This window comes from Periophthalmus magnuspinnatus, chromosome 6 (genome assembly GCF_009829125.3).
Source record: "Periophthalmus magnuspinnatus isolate fPerMag1 chromosome 6, fPerMag1.2.pri, whole genome shotgun sequence".
Taxonomy (NCBI): domain Eukaryota; kingdom Metazoa; phylum Chordata; class Actinopteri; order Gobiiformes; family Gobiidae; genus Periophthalmus; species Periophthalmus magnuspinnatus.
Genome location: NC_047131.1, coordinates 16952108 through 16971009, shown reverse-complemented (window position 1 = coordinate 16971009; position 18902 = coordinate 16952108). Strand labels below are relative to the sequence as shown.

The following is an 18902-nucleotide window of genomic DNA, read 5'->3' as shown; positions in this document are numbered from 1 at the left end:
TTCAGATCGGGGAGGTCGTTCCTCCCAATCACGCCCCTCCAAGTGTCACTGTCGTTACCCACATGGGCGTTGAAGTCCCCCAGGAGAACAACGGAGTCCCCGGTTGGTGCACTGTCTAGTACCCCTCCCAGGGACTCCAAGAAGGCCGGGTACTCTGCACTGCTGTTTGGCCCGTAGGCCGACACAACAGTGAGAGACCTGTCCCCGACCCGAAGGCGCAGGGACGCGACCCTCTCGTTCACCGGAGTGAACCCCAACACGCAGCGGCTGAGCTGTGGGGCAATGAGCAAGCCCACACCAGCTCGCCGCCGCTCCCCGCGGGCAACGCCAGAGAAATGGAGAGTCCAACCCCTCTCAAGAAGTTGGGTTCCAGAGCCCAAGCTGTGCGTGGAGGTGAGGCCGACTATATCTAGCCGGTAACGCTCAACCTCCCGCACAAGCTCAGGCTCCTTCCCCCCCAGCGAGGTGACATTCCATGTCCCCAGAGCTAGTCTCCATGTCCGGAGATCCGGTCGTCGAGGTCCCCGCCTTCGACTGCTACCCGGATCTCTCCGCACCCGCCCCTCATGGCTCCTCCCGCAGGTGGTGGGTCCACGGGAGGACGGCCCCACGTCGTTTCTTCGGGCTGGGCCCGACCGGGCCCCGTGGGGAAAGGCCCGGCCACCAGGCGCTCGCTGCCGAGCACCCACCCCAGGCCTGGCTCCAGGGTGGGGCCCCGGTAACGCCAGTCCGGGCGACGTAACTAGCCTTGTTCTTTTCTTCTTCATGTGAGGCTTCTGAACCGCTCTTAGTCAGACCCGTCTCCCAGGACCTGTTTGCCATGGGTGACCCTACCAGGGGCATGAAGCCCCCGACAACATAGCTCCCAGGATCATTCGGGTGCTCAAACCCCTCCACCACGTTAAGGTGGCGGTTCGGGGAGTGACCCAACCACTATCACTTATAACACAATGATCCAAGTTGTGAGGAGTTTTCAATAGGCTAAAATAATTGGAATGTAGAAAACACAGGAACAAAACAAGCAAATATGTAGATCGTGGAGTCTTAGCCAATGATCACAATTTGGATGTTTTGCCAAAATTACAATGGCATTTTACATACACCCTTAATTAATAAATAGCAACATCAGTATACAAAAATCTCAAACTAATGTCAAATTATTTTTTCCCAGAAGTAAAACTTAATTTCTCGTAAACAGAGATAAGAAAACTGCATTCTTAAACTTTTTATAAAAAGCAAAACTTAATACTACACTCAGCTCAATTTCAGACATGTTGCTCACTCAACATATATCAGTTATGTAATGTAAAATAAAAACACAATTACCTGTATGCTGATCTCTTTATAAGTAAAAAATGTGAATCTTCTTGGGGTCTCGTCTCATTTCAGTCCAGGCTTAGTTGAATATACATGAGACTGATCCAGAGCACTTCACTAGTCCAACAGGTTTTCACTCAGACAGCTACGCTATTCTTTAGGCATATGAAATATGTGATGTACAGGAAGACAGCCTTTGTGTTCTTTGAAAGGTGAGAGAGAGGGATGAGTGACTGAGAGAGTGTTATTAAGTCAATGCACATTGACTATGGGGGAACAGAGAGCATCTATAAACGAATACAGAAATGAGCAGAGACTTGTGGGACTTGTGGGAGGTTAGCAGTGGCTCAGGGGTAGAGCTTTGGCCCCCTTACAAAAAATGATTCAATCTCTGAACTGCCAAATTAACTAATAGTGGTTTAAAGGACCCATATTACCCTATTTTTTTCCTTTTTTTTTTTTGTCAGGGACTGCAGATGAAAACTAGCTGTTTAGCTATAATCTGGTGCAGATCATCTCTGTTTTATGAGCATAATGTCTCTGTACATTGTCCCTTCTAATAAATAAAGACCAGTCTAAAATTTTCTGATCTATGTTATAATGTTGTTTCCTTATAAAAACATACCTGGAATTGTGTTTCGTTCCACCTTGTGATGTCATGTGGTAATACAGGAAGTGCTCCACTGTGTTTTTAAACCTTCACTAAAATCATATTGAGGATTTCACCTCTGAAAATGCCGATTTCAACTGAACTAAAGGTAAAAGGTGGCTGTTAACTCCCGCTTCATGACATCACACGGGGGAACAGAGCATTTTGTCAGAATGTCAGGAATATTACACTTGTTGAGATTTACATGAACATAAGCCACTTAAATTTGATTCAAATTTTGATTTCATCTGAGGTACACTTTAATACATTTGGACCATTTGTTTTCTATTTTAAAAAAAATGAGCAAGTAGATTAGTATATGTTACCCAGGCCATGATTCATATCTGCTGAAAAAAATGTGCCCAAACAGCTTCAACCTCTGTGCGGGACTAACATAGTTTCACTTTCTATTTTTAATAAATTATTGCTATTAAGGTCAGCTGCGTTTTGCATATTAGTCACTATTATTGTTGCATATAAACTGCTACATAAAAAGAGTACAGAATCGAGACTGGACAGGGGGCTAATAAAGAGATTTTACAGCAGCACATAGAGCACATGGCATCAACATTCTAAAGTCATCCACCTCTTCCACTGTGTAGCCAAGGTTAGCATGGCTTAGCTTGTCCTTAAATTGCCCCTCGAGGATGTAAGTGTCTAAAAGGGCAACTATTCAAAAATGTAAAGTTGGAAGGATTTAATGAGTCCCACACAGGCAAAATGAACCACGTAGCTGCGAGCTCTGTAGAAAGACAAGGGATGAGAGCTCTGTGATTGTTGTGTTTCCAGCTTTTATATGAGTGAGTGTTATCTTCATGAAGGGCTACAAGAACTCACAATTGATTGCTGTTGTTAACCTTACCAATCCCGGCATCAATCTCCAAACCTACGATTTCATGTCTACGATTTCATTTAATGACAAAAAAAATCTTCAAAAGTGGATTCAGCAATTTGGAGCTTGTGCCCTCATCAAAAATATGATTGAAGAGGTTTTAGATGTTCATGCATGTTTTAGTGAACTAGAGATTTCTCCTGGGCACTATTCAAACCCTTCTTACTGTTTGCTGTACGATCCTGTCCAAAGCTCAGCCCTGAAGCCTACGTCACCCTTCTCCATATTCTCCATAAATATACAAAAGCATGATACAAAATAATACACTACAACTTCATAAACCTAATACGATGTGCAGTAATTTCATTAGCAGGATTCATGCTGATTGTTGTGATGGCGCTCTGAAGGGGGAGTGACTTAGCGAAGAGCGCAAGGGGAGCGAGTCTCAAAAACAAAACTGAAATTGATTAAACATTTAAATACAGTGTTAAGTAGCAGAGCCCGCCCACAGGCCACATCATCTGATAAGGATGTGATTGAGGCTGTCTGCAAGTGTATTTACTTTCTTCAGTCCAGTTCATCTGACAGGTAAAACATGGAGATATTTCTTTTACACAGACTTTACATTTAAATATATTATCATAATATAATAAGAAGAATAAGTTGCATTTTGTTTGTATCACATAGAGAAGCCTCTATTGTTTTATTAACTTAACATATTTTCATTTAATTTTAAATTATCATATTACCAAAAACAGTAAAAATGTTGTTACTTATTATATGTATTATATGAGTTAAGGAAAAATGTGTGTCTTTTTTCCTTTTAATTTTTTATTATTATATATTATTCTGAAACTGTACTGTAGTTTTCTGTGTCCCGAGGGTTTCAAATCAAACCAGTTTGTAAAGTTATTTTTTTCACTGGAACTCAATTTTCTTAGTGATTTTGTACAATTCAATTTATTTTTTAGAGCCCAAAATCACAACAGCAGTCGCCTCGCAGGGCTTCACAAAACTGTTGATTTAACCAACAGGAAGTTAAACAAATCCAACAGTTACACAGTCTGTGGTTTGTAACAGATGAACATCTTATTTATCAAGGGCGGACTCAAAACAGTGCCCAGATGACCTTTGAACCCTTTTCTGTTTTCTTCTACGTTTCAACTTTCAAATCAGTGTTTTTTCAAACATTATTTAGAGAACAAGGAATAGCACAAAATATCATTATATATTCAAATCTAGACCCCATGCAGATTTGAATATATACGTATATGTATTTCTCAGCAGCGCGGCTTCTCCTCCAGCTGCGTTTCCTTGGTGATGAAGAGGCGTTTGAGGAAGAGCAGCTGCAGGTATCCCGAGGTGAGGATGAGGAGGCTGAGGGCCAGGGACATCCACGACACATAGTCAGAGTTAGACAGCAGCAGGTAGTAGTCTGCACTCTTCTTCATGCGGGTGTACGTGTAGTAGCGAAACATGTGGAAAACATAGGTCTCCACTTTGTGTGTGGCGTCCTGCAAAAAACATATTACACAATAAGTGGAATACTATGTGTAGTTAAAGGTGCAATATGTAACTTGTATGATGGAGGGTCCGCCACCTGCTTCTTTCAACTGTGTGTTTTTACTGCTAAAAATACCCTCCACCAAAAAAGTTACATAGTGCACCTTTAGGGGTGGTCACAACCTGTAACTGTTTTGTTTGTTATGTTTTCATCAGCATTAAGCTGTGTGATTCTGATCAATGATTAAGATAGAAATGTATTAAAGAGCGTGTGAATTGTTCTATCTAACTGCGACGTCTACCACACTCACTTCACAGCAGTAGGGTTCAAGTATTTTAAATGATTTTCATGATCTTATTACTCAAGTACAAGTCAATAGTCCTCACTTGTTTTAACAGGAAAAAGTAAAGAAGTATTTGCTCATGAAGATGAAGGATTTGATTCCCGCTCCCACTCGTGCACACTGTGTCCTTGGGCAAGAGACTTCACCCAGTCTGCTTCATCTACGTACACTGACACATGAACTCAGTGTTGCCTATTGATTTCCTTGCCATTAATAATTATTCCAAAATATCCATAGAAAACATTGTACCTCAATGATGCTAAGAGTGTTGTTGAGGTCCTTGCTGACTTCCTCTTTCTTCTTCTTCTCCTCTTCCTTCTTTTGGGCGGAGTCCTCGTAGCCATCATAGTGCACCCCGAAACTCAAGAAGACCTGCATCATCCCGAAACGGTTGTGGAAGTTACTGAAGCACATCTGGTAGAAACCTTCACACATCACAATAAGGAAATGATTATTGTACAAGAAGAATAAAGCACATGATGAAATATGTGCAAGACACAAGACAAGACAAAACACAAGAATGAGATTTATGACATTATCTTACATTATGATATTTCTTGTCTTACATTAATGACTAAAGACACAAAAGCTGTGTTCCAATATATTTTAGCAATCTTTGTTCTCTTGCAAGATTGAAATGTGATCACTTAAGTTTGCAAGAAGAGAGCATTTCTAACGTACAAACTGAACTATTATTCTGAATGATTGTGTTTAATGTTATTTTGTGATTGTTGAAACACTAACATTATGTATAATTCACATATACAGTGCAGTTATCAATTTGCTTACTCTGATGAATTATCAGAGTAAGCAAATTGATAACTGCACTGTGAAAGAGAAAGTCTCTACATTTGTTTATGTCAATGAAAGTGTGGATGTTTGGACCCAAACTGTGATGATGTCGCACTTAAAGAGGGGGTATTTTACCTCTGTGGGAACTGCTGACACATTACATATTTACCATGTTACATTTTATTATGTTGAAAATGCTATATTTGCAGAAAACAATATATTAACATCTTTAATAAGTGTCACTTTGGTTTTTGACACTGTGAGTCTCCCCTCTCTTTGCTCTCCAAGTCATTCAGCCTTCAGAGCGCTATCACAACACAATCAGCATGCATCCCACTAATGAAACTACTGCACATTGCATCAGGTTTGTGAAGCTGTATCATGCTTTTGTATATTTATGAAGAATTGTTGTGTGGTGCTATGGGCAACATAGGCCTGTTGGCTGAACACTGAACAGAATCTTACAGGAGGGTTTGAATAGGGCCTGGGAGAGATCACTAAATTACTGAAATGCACACGGATGACATCTAAAACCTCTTCAGGCATGTTTTTGATGAGGGAACAGAGTTATAACATGCAGAAAGCCAAATAAAATGTGATATTGCATAAAACCATCATTTAAGTGTCCCATTAGTGTGTTTATGTATAAAATGTTGTGGTCAAGTACAATTATAATAGTACGTGTATGTGAGCACAAACCAGTCTCCTTTGCCTCAAAGCGGATCTGTCCTGTAGCGTCATCCACAGTGTTGAGCAGCAGACCTCCAGGAGCGTTCACTGTGACTGACAGGTGCCTGTCATGGCCCACCCCTGTCACCCACTGCACCTGCACCAACACATGGACACACAACAGCACAACACACATGTGTTATTATAGGAGGGGGAAAACAGCAGACCATCCACAAAATAGTTATGTAGTACTCCTTTAATATTATCTATGTAAACAGTACCAGATCTTTTCTTTTTTCACTTTTAAATTTGCTACATGTAGTCTGTCAGATATATTTTTAAGTGCAACTGTTGACTAATTAGTTCACTAGCTTTTATATATAAAATGTAAAATACAACTGGTTATTGTCTTACCATGAAGTTGAGGTAGAAGATTTCTCCCACATGAGCAAAATGCCAAAAGCACTCGAGCCCTGACGCGGGGAGGACCACTGAGAAATCGTACTGGTCAGCCCCCCAAAACAGCTCCTGATCCGTGATGTTCTCGTGGAGATGAGTCTGGGGCCCGCACCTCACCAGGGGCCAAAACACAGCAAGAAGAAACAAGAAGCCTGTCTTCAGAAACATGCTGCAGGTTTGGAAAGAGAGAGACAAATGAAAGTGTACTGTGAGGGGCAGCAGATCAAGAATGATTAACAGAACTCAATGGGAAAACTGGCAGGCTGTGACAGATGGAGAGAGAGAGAGAAAAATGTTTAGGAAGAAGACAGAATGAATACAAAAAAATAAATACAAAAAAACCCAAATACAAAAATCATGGCTAATTCTATATATAAAGAGTAAAATTATAATGGGCAACTTGAGAGCACTTTCTACCTTTCTTGAATGTAACAGCATAATCAAAATGAATGAAAAATAAATACATAAAATTGATAGAATTTTACAATACAAATTAAATTATGAGTAACCAAAAAATGTGTTTTTAATTATGTCAGAGATGCAATATGAGAACAATTTTAAAATCAATGTAAAAAGCCTTTAAAGCCTTTAGAAAAACTAGCGCTGACAAAAAAACAAATCATTAAATGCAATATGTAAATGTAATATATGTTCTGAAATAGTCCAAGTGTAGACCTAGTTTACTCCAAGAATAGTTTAGTTCATTGCTCCTAAGGGTTAAACAAGACGCCTGTACAAATATTAGCTGAAATCAAATGTTTATTGTTGGTTAACTCGTGTCAATTAAATAAGGCACATTCACATCATTTGAAAACATCCAACTCAGAAAATAAAAGTGGTACAAAAATAATTAAAAGTGACTTGATTTTTTTTCTAGACTACCACATCCGAAACAGTGTAAAACTATAATCCTAAATCAGGGATGGATGGTAGGACTGGAGAGGACCATGGACTTGTGTGTATCATTTTGTATAGACACACAGACACCACAGACACAGGGAAGATACAGTACAGTACACATTTCTTAAGCCTTCAGTTTGTGTAAATTACAGTAACATTTTTTAAATTAAAAGACCAAATGTGTAGCTTTGTTTCTTTAAGCCAACATATCCAAAATCACAACCTCACATATACATCCTTACCAACTCTTAGAATCGAACCCAGAACCTTTTAGTTGTGAGGTAATAGTGCTAACAACTATACACACGTCCCTTGCAGGGTTAAACGAAATATGCAAATTCAGAGCAATTCACGTTCAGATTTCTTGGGCAACACCATGCTGGGAATTAAACCCACAACCTTTTTTTTTGCTCAACAATCCCACTCTGGCAGAGGACAAAAGCAACAAAATGCATCCTATTATTAATTACACAGCATTTGCCCTGCCTAATGTAATACAATTTGGTTGACATAATTTCTACTTGGTAAAAATAATTTAGTTTTTTAAATCAAAATTTGTAATGATACAAAGCTACCCATTTAGACTTTAACTTTTTGGGTACATACAGGAGAAGCTAAACCTCTCTGGTGCACCAACAACTTTACTGTTATATATTGTTTATATCAACTCACTCAAAAGGCAAATCAAAACATTGCAAAAATCCATTCATTTAAATCTGCAACTGTCTCTAACATTCAAGTAAAAAAAAAAGTGATTTTAGAACAAGCTCTAGTGGTCAAATGGGCTACAGTCAAACTCTACTAGACGACAATCATTTGATCTAGAAATGCTAAGACAGCTTCCATCCCTTTACATTTTTGTGGAAAAAGTGCTTCAATGAAAACATAGGAGTGTAAAAAATGCATGCATATTTTTTACCAATCTGGCAACACATTAAGATGATTAGCCAGGGTTATTAACCTTTTTGACCTCGGGGCCTGACTTTTTTCTGTACAGAGTAACCTGAGACCAAATCTCATGTGAAATGTATTATTTACTTCTGATTGTGCTGCCCTCAAACTTTGGGACCTGGACCTATGATTAAGAATGACTGAGCTAGGGCCTCAAAGAGTTCAAAGGTATTACTTGTTACACTTATTACAACTACACTTTTAATAGCCTTAAAGCTACAATATATCACTTTTTAGCGAAAAATAAAAATAAAAATACACTAAAACAAAAATGTTTTTTCATTATGGTTGTGTCATGGAAATGTTGTCCCTTTAGCTATAATCTTCCATAGTAGTTACGTAGTCTCAGTAACTCCTACTACTAATAATAATTTTGACTTAAATCATCATTGTCCATGATTCATTAAAGCTAAGATGTAGTTATTATAAAGTGGTACCCAATAGTTTATGTATATGTTGATAAATGCAATAATTTGTTTGCATCTTATAATTATTGTAATTGAAAAGTGATAAATGGACATAATAATTGTGGTAGTATTTAGGGTGTTGACCAGCTACTTTGTGATATGTGTGATTTCACTCCATCATGTATGATTTTTTATGTCTATCAATCAATATTTTTTAACAAAGTATTAAAAATTAAGCAAGAAATGTTATAGAGATAATTATAAAGGCAACACCAAACTGAAAGTGACATAACATTACACACTGAAGCTCCTTGGCAAAAAGTAGGTGTAATTCATTTAGGCTGATGTTGCCATTTTGATTTGTTGCTCATATTTACCTTGGCTTAGATTTGCATTATTTTCCTCATCTCAAAAACTGAACAGTCAAAGTCTCTATTGAGTAATTGTGCCTGAGACATCTATACGTGAGTGCATCCATCATTTAAATTTTACCACACCTATTTGTGTTGTTTCATGCTACTACTGTAAACAATTGGTACTACTACGTATACTGTACTACTGACAATACTACTACTACCACCACTTTTAGCTATTTTTAGTTTGGGTTTAAGAGCAGTTTAATGACATCAAAATGTAATAGAGAGATTAGTTATAATGTTGTTAATAATGTCATAGTGACCTTAAAACTATGGGAAAAATATATAGTTATCAATTGGATAGAAAGTTAATATGTTTTGGGTTTTTTTGCCACACCCAGAAAAAGGTAATTAATGTAAAAAACTATGTAAAAATCATATGCATGATAATAATAATTAACTGATTTGGTAGGATAGTATTTATAAAAAATATTTATCATAGTTTTACATCAATTATGTGGCAGTTTGTGGCCAAAAATTTGGGAAGAAAAGTAATAATAATAATACAGGAAGTTGTGCTGATTTCTAAAATGCAATCCCCACCAAAATTCCATTCAAAATGCAGGGACAATTTACAAATAAAGAACACATTTTTTTCTAAAAGACTAAACATTAATTTTGCAAAATAAAGATGTTGTTGTTTGTTTTTATTTGTCTAATCATAATTAATGTGCAATTTAGACACGATCTGGCCCTTGTTAATGTCATGGTTGTGAGGTAACAGTTAAGGAATTACCTCTACATATGTCATACCTGCTGCCCATGTCAAACCAAGAAGTAAACTTCACATATGTACTTCAGCAATTTGGTGTGTTCATTAATTTAAACCACGGCCACAAACCCTGCCATTTTGCATGTTACATTAGCATAAGGCAATGTGATAATGTGTCTTGGCCAGGGAAACAATGTCAGTAAGTGGGGGACTGAACCAGCAATCTGTCTCAAAGCTGTCAACTAATCAAGGAATATAATTTGTCTTCTTATATAGGTCACTAATATTTTTTCCATAGTAAGGTCCATGACATTAACTGTATATTTATAATCTGGTCTCTCCATCCCTTTTGTTGCTTGTTTCTAGTTTTGAATACTGATCTCTTTTGGGCACATTTCTGGCTGTGTTCCAACCTCTTCCTCCTCATTGGAGAGATTAGGGATGTTGAGTTCTGTGGGGCGGGGCGGACTTGGCTCTTCTGTATTGTCAGGCCCACTTTCTATTGACCCCTCCAGCTCCTCTCCGTTCATTGGCTGTAGCTGCATGCTGCTGGTATCAGACATCCCGTTGAGAGAGAAGTCATGAGAACATGGGCTCTCCGTGGCTTGTGAGGAGGGCGAGTCCGAGCTAAAAGTACTGGGCAGTACAAACGACTGTGCTTGGCTTGTGTCTGACTGTGTTTTGTCCAATTCTTCATTGATTCCTAGTGAGTCTTGGCTTTTTCTAATGCTTTTCGGGGAGTTTTTGGCTTCCTCTTCTTGCTCTGATGACGGGTTTTCTCCAGAGTCCAGCGTGTGCCAGCGACACAGGGGGCGCTCTCTCAGACGAGCCCCAGAATTAAGGCTCTCTGCTGGGGTACTCACATCCACTGTCTCCCCACGACGCAGCCTCCTTCGGTCTGTGTTCACCTATGTTAACAAAATAAAAGAAAGTTAAGCCAGACAATTTTATGTATATGTATAAATATCTAAAAAAAAACAATTCCCATATGGGTCTCATATATAAAGACTCAGCAGCAATTGTGTGAAATTGTGTAATTTTTATTTGAAAGACCATTAACTCTTTATGCTAGCCTCCAAGCCACTAAAAAATATACTTGGAATGTCTGTTACATACTGTCACATCATTAGAGAGCTACCTACCAGAGGGTGATTCTGCTTTTTAACTGGATCATCGGAACAAAACTTAAAACACGAATTGTAAATGTAAATAACTTTAACATCATGTAAAATATTTTGCAATTGTGAATAATTCACTGTCAAACTTATTATCTGTATAATCAACTTGTTTACCACATATTTAAGGACACAGTGTTTATGAAATATTAACAAAAACTTCTACATACCCTACCTTTAACCGTTACAGTTAAATTACTGCTCAGCAGATATAGGTTATATTTCCAGTCAATAAATAAAGTAAATCGTCATTCTATAATCTTGTATGACAGAAATAACAATAAACATTACAACTATTATACTTCTACACCAGAGACAGTGACATAATTGACAATTTGTTGATATCAAGATTAAAGGTCAAACCTGGTTGAGATTTGGAGACCGGTTTGGTGAATGACCAGAGGATGCTCTCTTCATTTTTTGGATCCTAGACCAAATAAAAAACAAGGGTAAAAAAAATAAAATAAATAAATAAATCACCCACACATTTTGAAAGTGAAATATTGAGACCTGGTGATAGACTGAGCTAGTTTTTGTCTCCTCCCGTTGGAGTTGTCGTGGAGTCTTAGACGCTGCACAAACGAGTGAGCTGCAGAGAAATACATGGATAAAAAGGTGGAATTATAATAAAAATTAAAAAAGAATATTATTATTATTATTATTATTAGTCTGCATGTTGGTGAGCCTTACCCAGAGCTCCTTTGGGCACAGACAGCAGTTTGATGGGTTCAGCGTCAGGAGACAATCCAGAGGCTTTCTGTAAAGCTCTCAGGATCTCAGTGTTCTGTTAAAACACACACTTCATATTAGAGCTACAGTTTCAAACACATAATAACTTTGCATATAGGTGATGGCTAAGAGGGTTTATCTAAATTACATTAAATATGAATTAATTCATTAATTATAGATTGGGTTCACGTTACATTTTATTGTAAACAACCCATAAAGTGCTAAGCAGCTAGAAACTGTATGGTAGAAAATGCCAGTAAAATTCACATGCTTCTACTTCAAAGCTGAAAAAGTGAAACTGTTTCATGAAAAGAGTTAGAATAAACATGTAAGCATACCTTCCCTCCGAGCTCATAAGCACAGTCTAGGGCTGTCCTCTGCCTCTTGTTCCTCAGGCCTGGGGAGGCTCCACTCCGCAGCAGGAGCTCCACCAAAGCCTGATGCCCTCCCCTCACCGCCTCGTGGAGAGCTGTGTTCCCCTGGTTATTGGCCACATTCATCAATGCATTACTCTGCACAGCACACAACACATTTTAGTGTCAGTTTGATGAATGAGATTATATATTGTAAAATATAGAGGTATAAGCAGCAATTAACCTCTGTTTATGTTGGCACAAAAAAAATCTATCAAAATAACTTAATCTTTTCTCTGAGGGGACAATCTATACATATTTGAATACTAGTAGTAACAATAAAATAAAGAGGTAAAAAAGAAGAGGTAATAGTAGTATTGTTGCCCCTCCCTAGAGGTGAGATGCATTTAGGACATGTGCTTACCTCTATGAGAATGGTGGCAGTCTCCAGGTTTCCGCGTAGACAGGCCTGAATCAGAGGAGTGTTTCCAAAGTGGTCCTTTTTGTTCAGTTTAGCATTACACTCCAGAAGAAACCTCACCACCTACACATGGAAAATAATAATTTTTCTAATGAACCTCTTTGTTGCGTACATAATCAGTATAGCAGACAGGTAAGGAACAGTCATTTATGGATATTTTTTATTATTTTATTGCCCTTCTTGTCAATTTCTGTATTTTCTATTGTATAGGACAGTAGGCAACAGGAAACATGAGCGAGCAGAGAGATACTCTTCAAATTGTCTAGAGAGTTTTTAAGTGTGTCCAGGTCCATCAGCTGATAGAAAACAAAATATGTTTAGAATTTCCTCAATTTTTTCTGGCAACACATCTCATGTTAAAAAGAGACTGCAGTCATTTAAAGCTAACAAGGTTATAAGCATGGATGTATGGTTACAACTGGCAAAAAGTGTGAGCAAGAGGCTGAGGTAAGAAGTTAGGCTAGGCTTAATTTGCATTTGCGGTGAGCTGCCGTTACCAAGATATACACACTGGTAATCCTATATTATGATAGATCATTACTACATTATTTGCATATTTCATACAATATGTGAGTAAAACACTTTTAAAAGGTCATTTCCTTTTGTTTGATGAATAAGGAAAAAAAAACAAAGCTAGAAATCAGCCTTGAAGTTTCTGGTTGAACCCGGAAGTGCCATCATCACTTAACAACTCTATAGGGTGCTGAGACCTAACTCCTAAAGCCTATACCATCCTGCAGCAGCATTTACTATATGTTTACCATGGTATGTAATACTTCCAAATACCCTTAACAGTGTTTTTGACAAATGATAATCTCTGTGTATAATCCGAGCCCGGTCACCTCTATGTGGCTGTTTTGGCTGGCCAGGTGCAGAGGGGTGGCGCTCTGGTTGGTCCGGGTGTTTACATTTGCTCCGTGTCGGATCAACAGAGAGACCAGAGCCGAGTGTCCGTGCAGCGCTGCCACATGAAGAGGAGTGAAGCCATCCACGTTACTACTGTTCACACCGAGAGAGCCAGGGGGCGCCACTGAGAGCTGCACAGGACAAAGGGTGAGGGGTCAGTATAACCAGTTTTACTTGTCTTAAAGTAACACTAACACACTTCAGATCATTCAAACAACCACATTTTTTTATTGTTATTATTTTAGAATTTAGTATTGGTGTCATTTGGCTTACGGGATACTTTTTTTAAAAAAGCACTGGGAGTCAGTGTTGTCATAATACAAAATTTGAAAAATTGATTTTGATACTAAGGGAGAGACTCGATACTCAATACAGATTCTGATACCACAATGACAACAATAAACACAATTTTCTTAAACTGTAGTACTTTCCATGTGGTATTACCACGTGACCTGTGTAATTCTTCAGTCGTCCAGGCAGGTTCCATAGTGGTCCATGGGTGTATACTAGTCTATGTGATCTTATGATTGTTCTGATACAGCTCAAGATCATTCTAAAGCTATTCAGGAAAGATTAATTGTCCTGTGAATGTGACTTTTTTAGTATAGATACTTCAGCAAATGAGTATCCAGTTTCGATATAAATTTTAGTATTGATTATTATCTGATTTTCAATACTTTTGACAAACCTACTTGGAGTTATTCTGTGACTAGTGCTATATAAAATAACATACCTTATAGTGAGGGGACTTGATACCAAAAGTCTTTTTAGATCAAAACCCCAAATAAATTGAGGTATCTGCGGTTATTATTGTACACAGTTTATCTGTATTGTTAAAATGATGTTCTTATTATATTGTGAAAAGTAAAAATCTTTGGGAATCTTCCATAGGTTCTATCGCAAAAGAAAATTAAATTCTGTCAAGTGGACACAATTTTTGTCGTGAATATGTTTTAGCACTCATCAAGAGGGTTCTTCAGTTCTGAATTTTATCTAGTTGACAGAAATGAATTTTCCTATCAGAAACAACTTAAAGCCCACCTCCCTATTATTACAGAAGTAAGAAATGAGTACCTTCTGAGTTGGAGCGCAGGTGGGACACTGACAGAGAGGATGGCACAAAGGACCCACTGATCGCAGATCTGTGTCCTCCTCCTCTGCCTCATCCATCCACTCCAGCAGGTAACGCACCTGGACAGACCATAAGAAGAATAATGTATCAGACATGTATAGTGACTCTAAGTTAGTCAGCTGTACTAGGACAACCACTGCCAAACACTCGTGTACACACAACTATTCATTCAATGGCATGGTTGGAGAAGTGTTTTGCCCAAGGACACAGCAACACTGTGCCACTATATTACCATTTGGATAATAACACAATCTTATTATAGTTTCCTCTTCAGTAACCCAACAAACTCACCATCTCTATATCTCCATCAGCAACAGCCCGCAGAAGCTTCTCCACCTGTCAAAGAAGAGGCCACTTTGGATTAGAATAAAGCTTTGTTAGTCATATAATATTACACAATTATTATGGCAGATTGAGAAAAAAGGAATTGTGTTTTTTATTGGAGTCTGAAGCTGTTACATAATAATAGCCCCCTCTCACCTCTCTGTGTCGGACCCGCTCCATCTCGGTTTTGACCTCTGACCCCAGTGAAGAGGTGCTGGACACAGAGGAGCGTCTGCTACTGCAGTCTGAGGCCAAAGGAGAGCAGCTGGGAGACTGATACAAAGAACACAAGTCAGAATTATACACAGTGTCCAATTTTCTATGTGAAGTTTGGTATGTAAAAAAATATATAATCTACAGGTAAGCAGATAAGATAAGCTTTTATGACTTTGTTAGTTTAATGTAGCCATATGCGAAAAAATATTTGTGGGACAATACAAACTAGCAGGTGGCAATATTATACCCAAGAAAACCCCCCAAAACTATTCATATAATACTAAAGCCCTAATGAGTTTACAAGCTGATTACATTTCACATTTTAAATACAAAACTGTGCAACTCAAGGAAATGTCTTTCTTAATCAGTTAAGTTACAGACAAGCAGAAGTATAAACCAAAATGACAGGTGTTTAAATACTCCTTTGAAATGTTGGCTATTGTCTTTTTGTTCTATGATCCTATTGTAGACTTCAACTACACTCTACTATGTGATACTTAACCATTTCTCCTCCTCTGTGTCTGCAGATCAGTAAATACTGTACTCACATCCACCCCACTGCTGCTGCGATGACGTCCATTTTGAGTCGACTGCAACAGCATCAGGATCTGAACAAGGACAAAAAAACATAACAGCAGTGTTTTAATATTACATATTTTACACACTCTTTTGTAATTTCTGTAATTACTGAACCAAATTCATTCTTGGATTAAGAAGATCACTCGACTCTGTTCCTGAATGGTTCAAATATTCTAAGCAGCTTAAGTTAGAAACAAGGAGAAAATGTGAGCTTAGATATGGATTACATTTTTAATGAACTGTGAATAAAAAGGGAATAGGTCATTTGTTAAAAAGAATAATTAAACAACCAAATTTAAAAATCAGAGGTTGGAAAACAGCTCAGTGGTTAAAACTAATGGATTATTATGATAGTTCATCATGAAGATTGAATGGTGAGGAGGAGGCTGTGGTCAAGCAGTGGCATAGTTTTGGTTTGCATTTGTCTATGATTATGTTATACATTTAAAAATTAATACACTTTTAAAATAATGTATAATTGTGTAAAATCATATGGAAGGCCTGCAAGATTAATCACAATCCGATCGAAATTTGAATGGACAAAATTGGCAAAATTGCAAAGCCTATAGTTTAGATCTGTATAAACATGCAAAACATAATTCTTGTATTAATTTGTCACTTCATCAGTCTTGTCAGTTCTTATGAATGGAACTTTGAACTATTATTAAAACTCGCAATCACAATGCTTGTCCAAAAAATCACAATATTTTTCCCAAATCATTCAGCCTTGTCATATGATCACTTAGTTAATAAAGGTAGTTAAGTAGCTAAGACTTAAAAGGCATTATATGATTTACTTTACTGTTGTGTCTGACCTTAGAGTTGAGTGCACACTGCAGTGGTGTGTCCTTGTTTTTGTTGAGGATGCTGATGCTAGCTCCATTCTCCAGCAGGACTTGGATGATGCCCTCGTAGCCCCATCGAGACGCCATGTGCAGAGGCGTGTCCCCTTTGTCGTTCTGGATGTCCAAGTGGCATGTGTGGCAGTCAAAGTACACCAGGGCCTTCACGCACTGAGGAAGATATACAGCATGAATTGTTATTACTTTTAAAGAACACACATATGCATTCTTATGGCTTTAATTCCCTTTTAAACATCCTTTTGGTCACCTTGGGATAAATATTTCACATTTTAGAACTCAAAATAATGCCGGCATATGGAAAATGTATCTGATAAACTATTCTGGGAATTAAAATTTTGAAAGTAAACTGTTGAAGTCCTTTTCCTCTGTGAATGCTATGTCAATAGAGCCATGTGTTCGTTTGATTTGACCACATAATGTGTCCGGTGATGGTTTATGGGATTAAAAACTGAGCAGGAGAAGTCAGTGCTGTCTGTGACTGAACAGGCAAAATGTGAAAAGAGCATTTTTGAGTGCTCAGAAACTACTTTAGTAGATTAATAAAACAAGTATAACTAAATTCAACTCCAGGTATGTTTTTGACAAGGGGATAATATTATAACATCAATGCCAATGTTGCATAATATGTGTTTTTTAACAGCACAGAAAATATTGATTATAGTGAATCTCATGCACTTAAAATGTGTTTTAAAATGTATACTTCATGATTTTCCAATATATATTTTTTAGCATTTTCCACTAGATGGCACTATTTGTCTGTCTGACACTACTTCAATTTAGTAATGACCCAAAGTTACTGTTAAGTAAAAAAACTACCTCTGTGTAACTTACATCTTCGTGGCCGTACATGCAGGCGAGGTGCAGGGGCGTGTTCCCATTGTTGTCCTGAGCGTTTGTGTTGGCTTTATAATGAAGAAGCAGCAACTGTAACATAAACATGACCATTTAAGGTGCTGTACCTGAGTTTTGCCATCTTGAAAACATGAAAAAAAGAACGGACTATAAGTCGCACTTTTTTCATGGTTTTGGCCGGTGGTGTGACTTATACTCAAATGCGACTTATATGTGAAATTATTAAAATACATAATTTCACATCTTTGTTATTGGTCACACTGACAGCTGCGCAAGGGCACTCTAGGCTTGTGTACTAGTATGACAGTCATCTACCTCTGGAATTCAATGGATTTAGTGATTGTCAGAGTGAGATCGAGAGTAAACTTGTTAGCTTATTTTTTATGCTTTAGTTATCTGTCTATGCTTCGTGTACTGTTTATGTATGTGTTAGGTAACGGTTGATTATACATGTTAACAGTTCACTTCTTTGACCCCTAGATGGTGTGTTTCTAATGCCTGTAAGAAAATTTACTTGACTCTTTTTCTTTTATACATTTCATATTTAATTTAACCTTCATTTATATGATCATAAAGGTGATCATTTTTCATTTGGAACAGTATTGTAAATGTTTAGTTTATCATAGGTCTAGTTAAAGGTCACAAAAACAACTTCCTGTTTTCTGGTTGAGCCTTTTAGGCTAATGTGAATCTTAACCAACAGAGCACTATTTAAGAAACAATTGAGCACTATTTAAGAAACAATTGAGCACTATTTAAGAAACAACTGAGCACTATTTAAGAAACAACTGAGCACTATTTAAGAAAGTAAAATATAAAGTTTTTGATTTACTGGCTTTTTACTAGCAGGCCAATGTGGTATGTATATTTTCCATGAGTTCATATGCAGTTTTGTGTGTATATGTAATATGAGCCAGAGCTTATGTTATATTTTTTTGTGTTTGCTAGTTCCATGGTGAGAACTGTGATGAAGAAGACCACAGTAAACATCAGTGAAAAGAACTCTTGTGTCTCTCGTGTTTATGGGCAAGCATATGTTACGTTAGCGTAGCGTATTTGATCAACTGTTAATGTCTTACATAAGACAAAATCGTTGTCTATGTGTTACATTAGCGTGCTGTGCTGCTATTCAGCCTGTTCTTGTCTATTTTATTATTATTATTATAACTTACCTTTAAAGATAAAATATCTGTTCTTGGACTCGGATTTTGTAAAATAAATTTCCCCAAAAATGCTACTTATAGTCCAGTGCGACTTATATATGATTTTTTTTCTTCATTATTATGCATTTTTTCGCTAGTGCGACATATAGTCCGGAAAATACGGTAGTTCATTTCAAGC

The 18902-nt window shown here is 37.6% G+C and overlaps 2 protein-coding genes and 1 long non-coding RNA gene across 3 annotated transcripts in view; 1 reads left to right on the top strand and 2 right to left on the bottom strand.

Annotated features, from left to right (window-relative positions):
* The first annotated feature begins 3314 nt into the window (after window positions 1-3314).
* Window positions 3315-4844, top strand: LOC129456312 (uncharacterized). Its single transcript, XR_008648712.1, has 3 exons — window positions 3315-3386; window positions 4083-4160; window positions 4701-4844. It is a non-coding gene; the product is annotated as an uncharacterized LOC129456312 (long non-coding RNA).
* tmed6 (transmembrane p24 trafficking protein 6) lies at window positions 3826-6737 on the bottom strand. The gene is made up of 4 exons (XM_033967503.2): window positions 6521-6737; window positions 6137-6263; window positions 4895-5070; window positions 3826-4312 (listed from the first exon to the last, which is right to left on the bottom strand). The coding sequence occupies exons 1-4, from the start codon at window positions 6731-6733 to the stop codon at window positions 4079-4081; spliced, it is 750 nt and encodes a 249-aa protein (XP_033823394.1). The 5' UTR covers window positions 6734-6737; the 3' UTR covers window positions 3826-4078.
* Window positions 6738-7306: 569 nt separating this feature from the next.
* Window positions 7307-18902, bottom strand: part of ankrd27 (ankyrin repeat domain 27 (VPS9 domain)) — a 31308-nt gene continuing 19712 nt past the window's right edge. Inside the window, exons 16-28 of the mRNA XM_033968077.2 lie at window positions 17541-17633; window positions 16662-16859; window positions 15816-15875; window positions 15208-15324; window positions 15019-15063; window positions 14670-14786; window positions 13532-13726; window positions 12633-12752; window positions 12194-12367; window positions 11817-11910; window positions 11637-11715; window positions 11490-11553; window positions 7307-10859 (exon numbers count right to left, since the gene is read on the bottom strand). Of these exons, the coding sequence (XP_033823968.1) occupies window positions 10314-10859; window positions 11490-11553; window positions 11637-11715; window positions 11817-11910; window positions 12194-12367; window positions 12633-12752; window positions 13532-13726; window positions 14670-14786; window positions 15019-15063; window positions 15208-15324; window positions 15816-15875; window positions 16662-16859; window positions 17541-17633 (1902 nt within the window). The 3' untranslated portion in view covers window positions 7307-10313. The remainder of the gene's footprint in view (window positions 10860-11489; window positions 11554-11636; window positions 11716-11816; window positions 11911-12193; window positions 12368-12632; window positions 12753-13531; window positions 13727-14669; window positions 14787-15018; window positions 15064-15207; window positions 15325-15815; window positions 15876-16661; window positions 16860-17540; window positions 17634-18902) is intronic.

Excerpts from the sequence above, each read along its gene's own strand:
- tmed6 (XM_033967503.2), bottom strand. The coding sequence starts at position 6,733 with ATGTTTCTGAAGACAGGCTTCTTGTTTCTTCTTGCTGTGTTTTGGCCC. Across the intron at positions 5,071-6,136 it reads CTTTGAGGCAAAGGAGACTG|GTTTCTACCAGATGTGCTTC; the intron begins GTTTGTGCTCAC and ends TGATGTGTGAAG. Across the intron at positions 4,313-4,894 it reads ACACTCTTAGCATCATTGAG|GACGCCACACACAAAGTGGA; the intron begins GTACAATGTTTT and ends TGTTTTTTGCAG.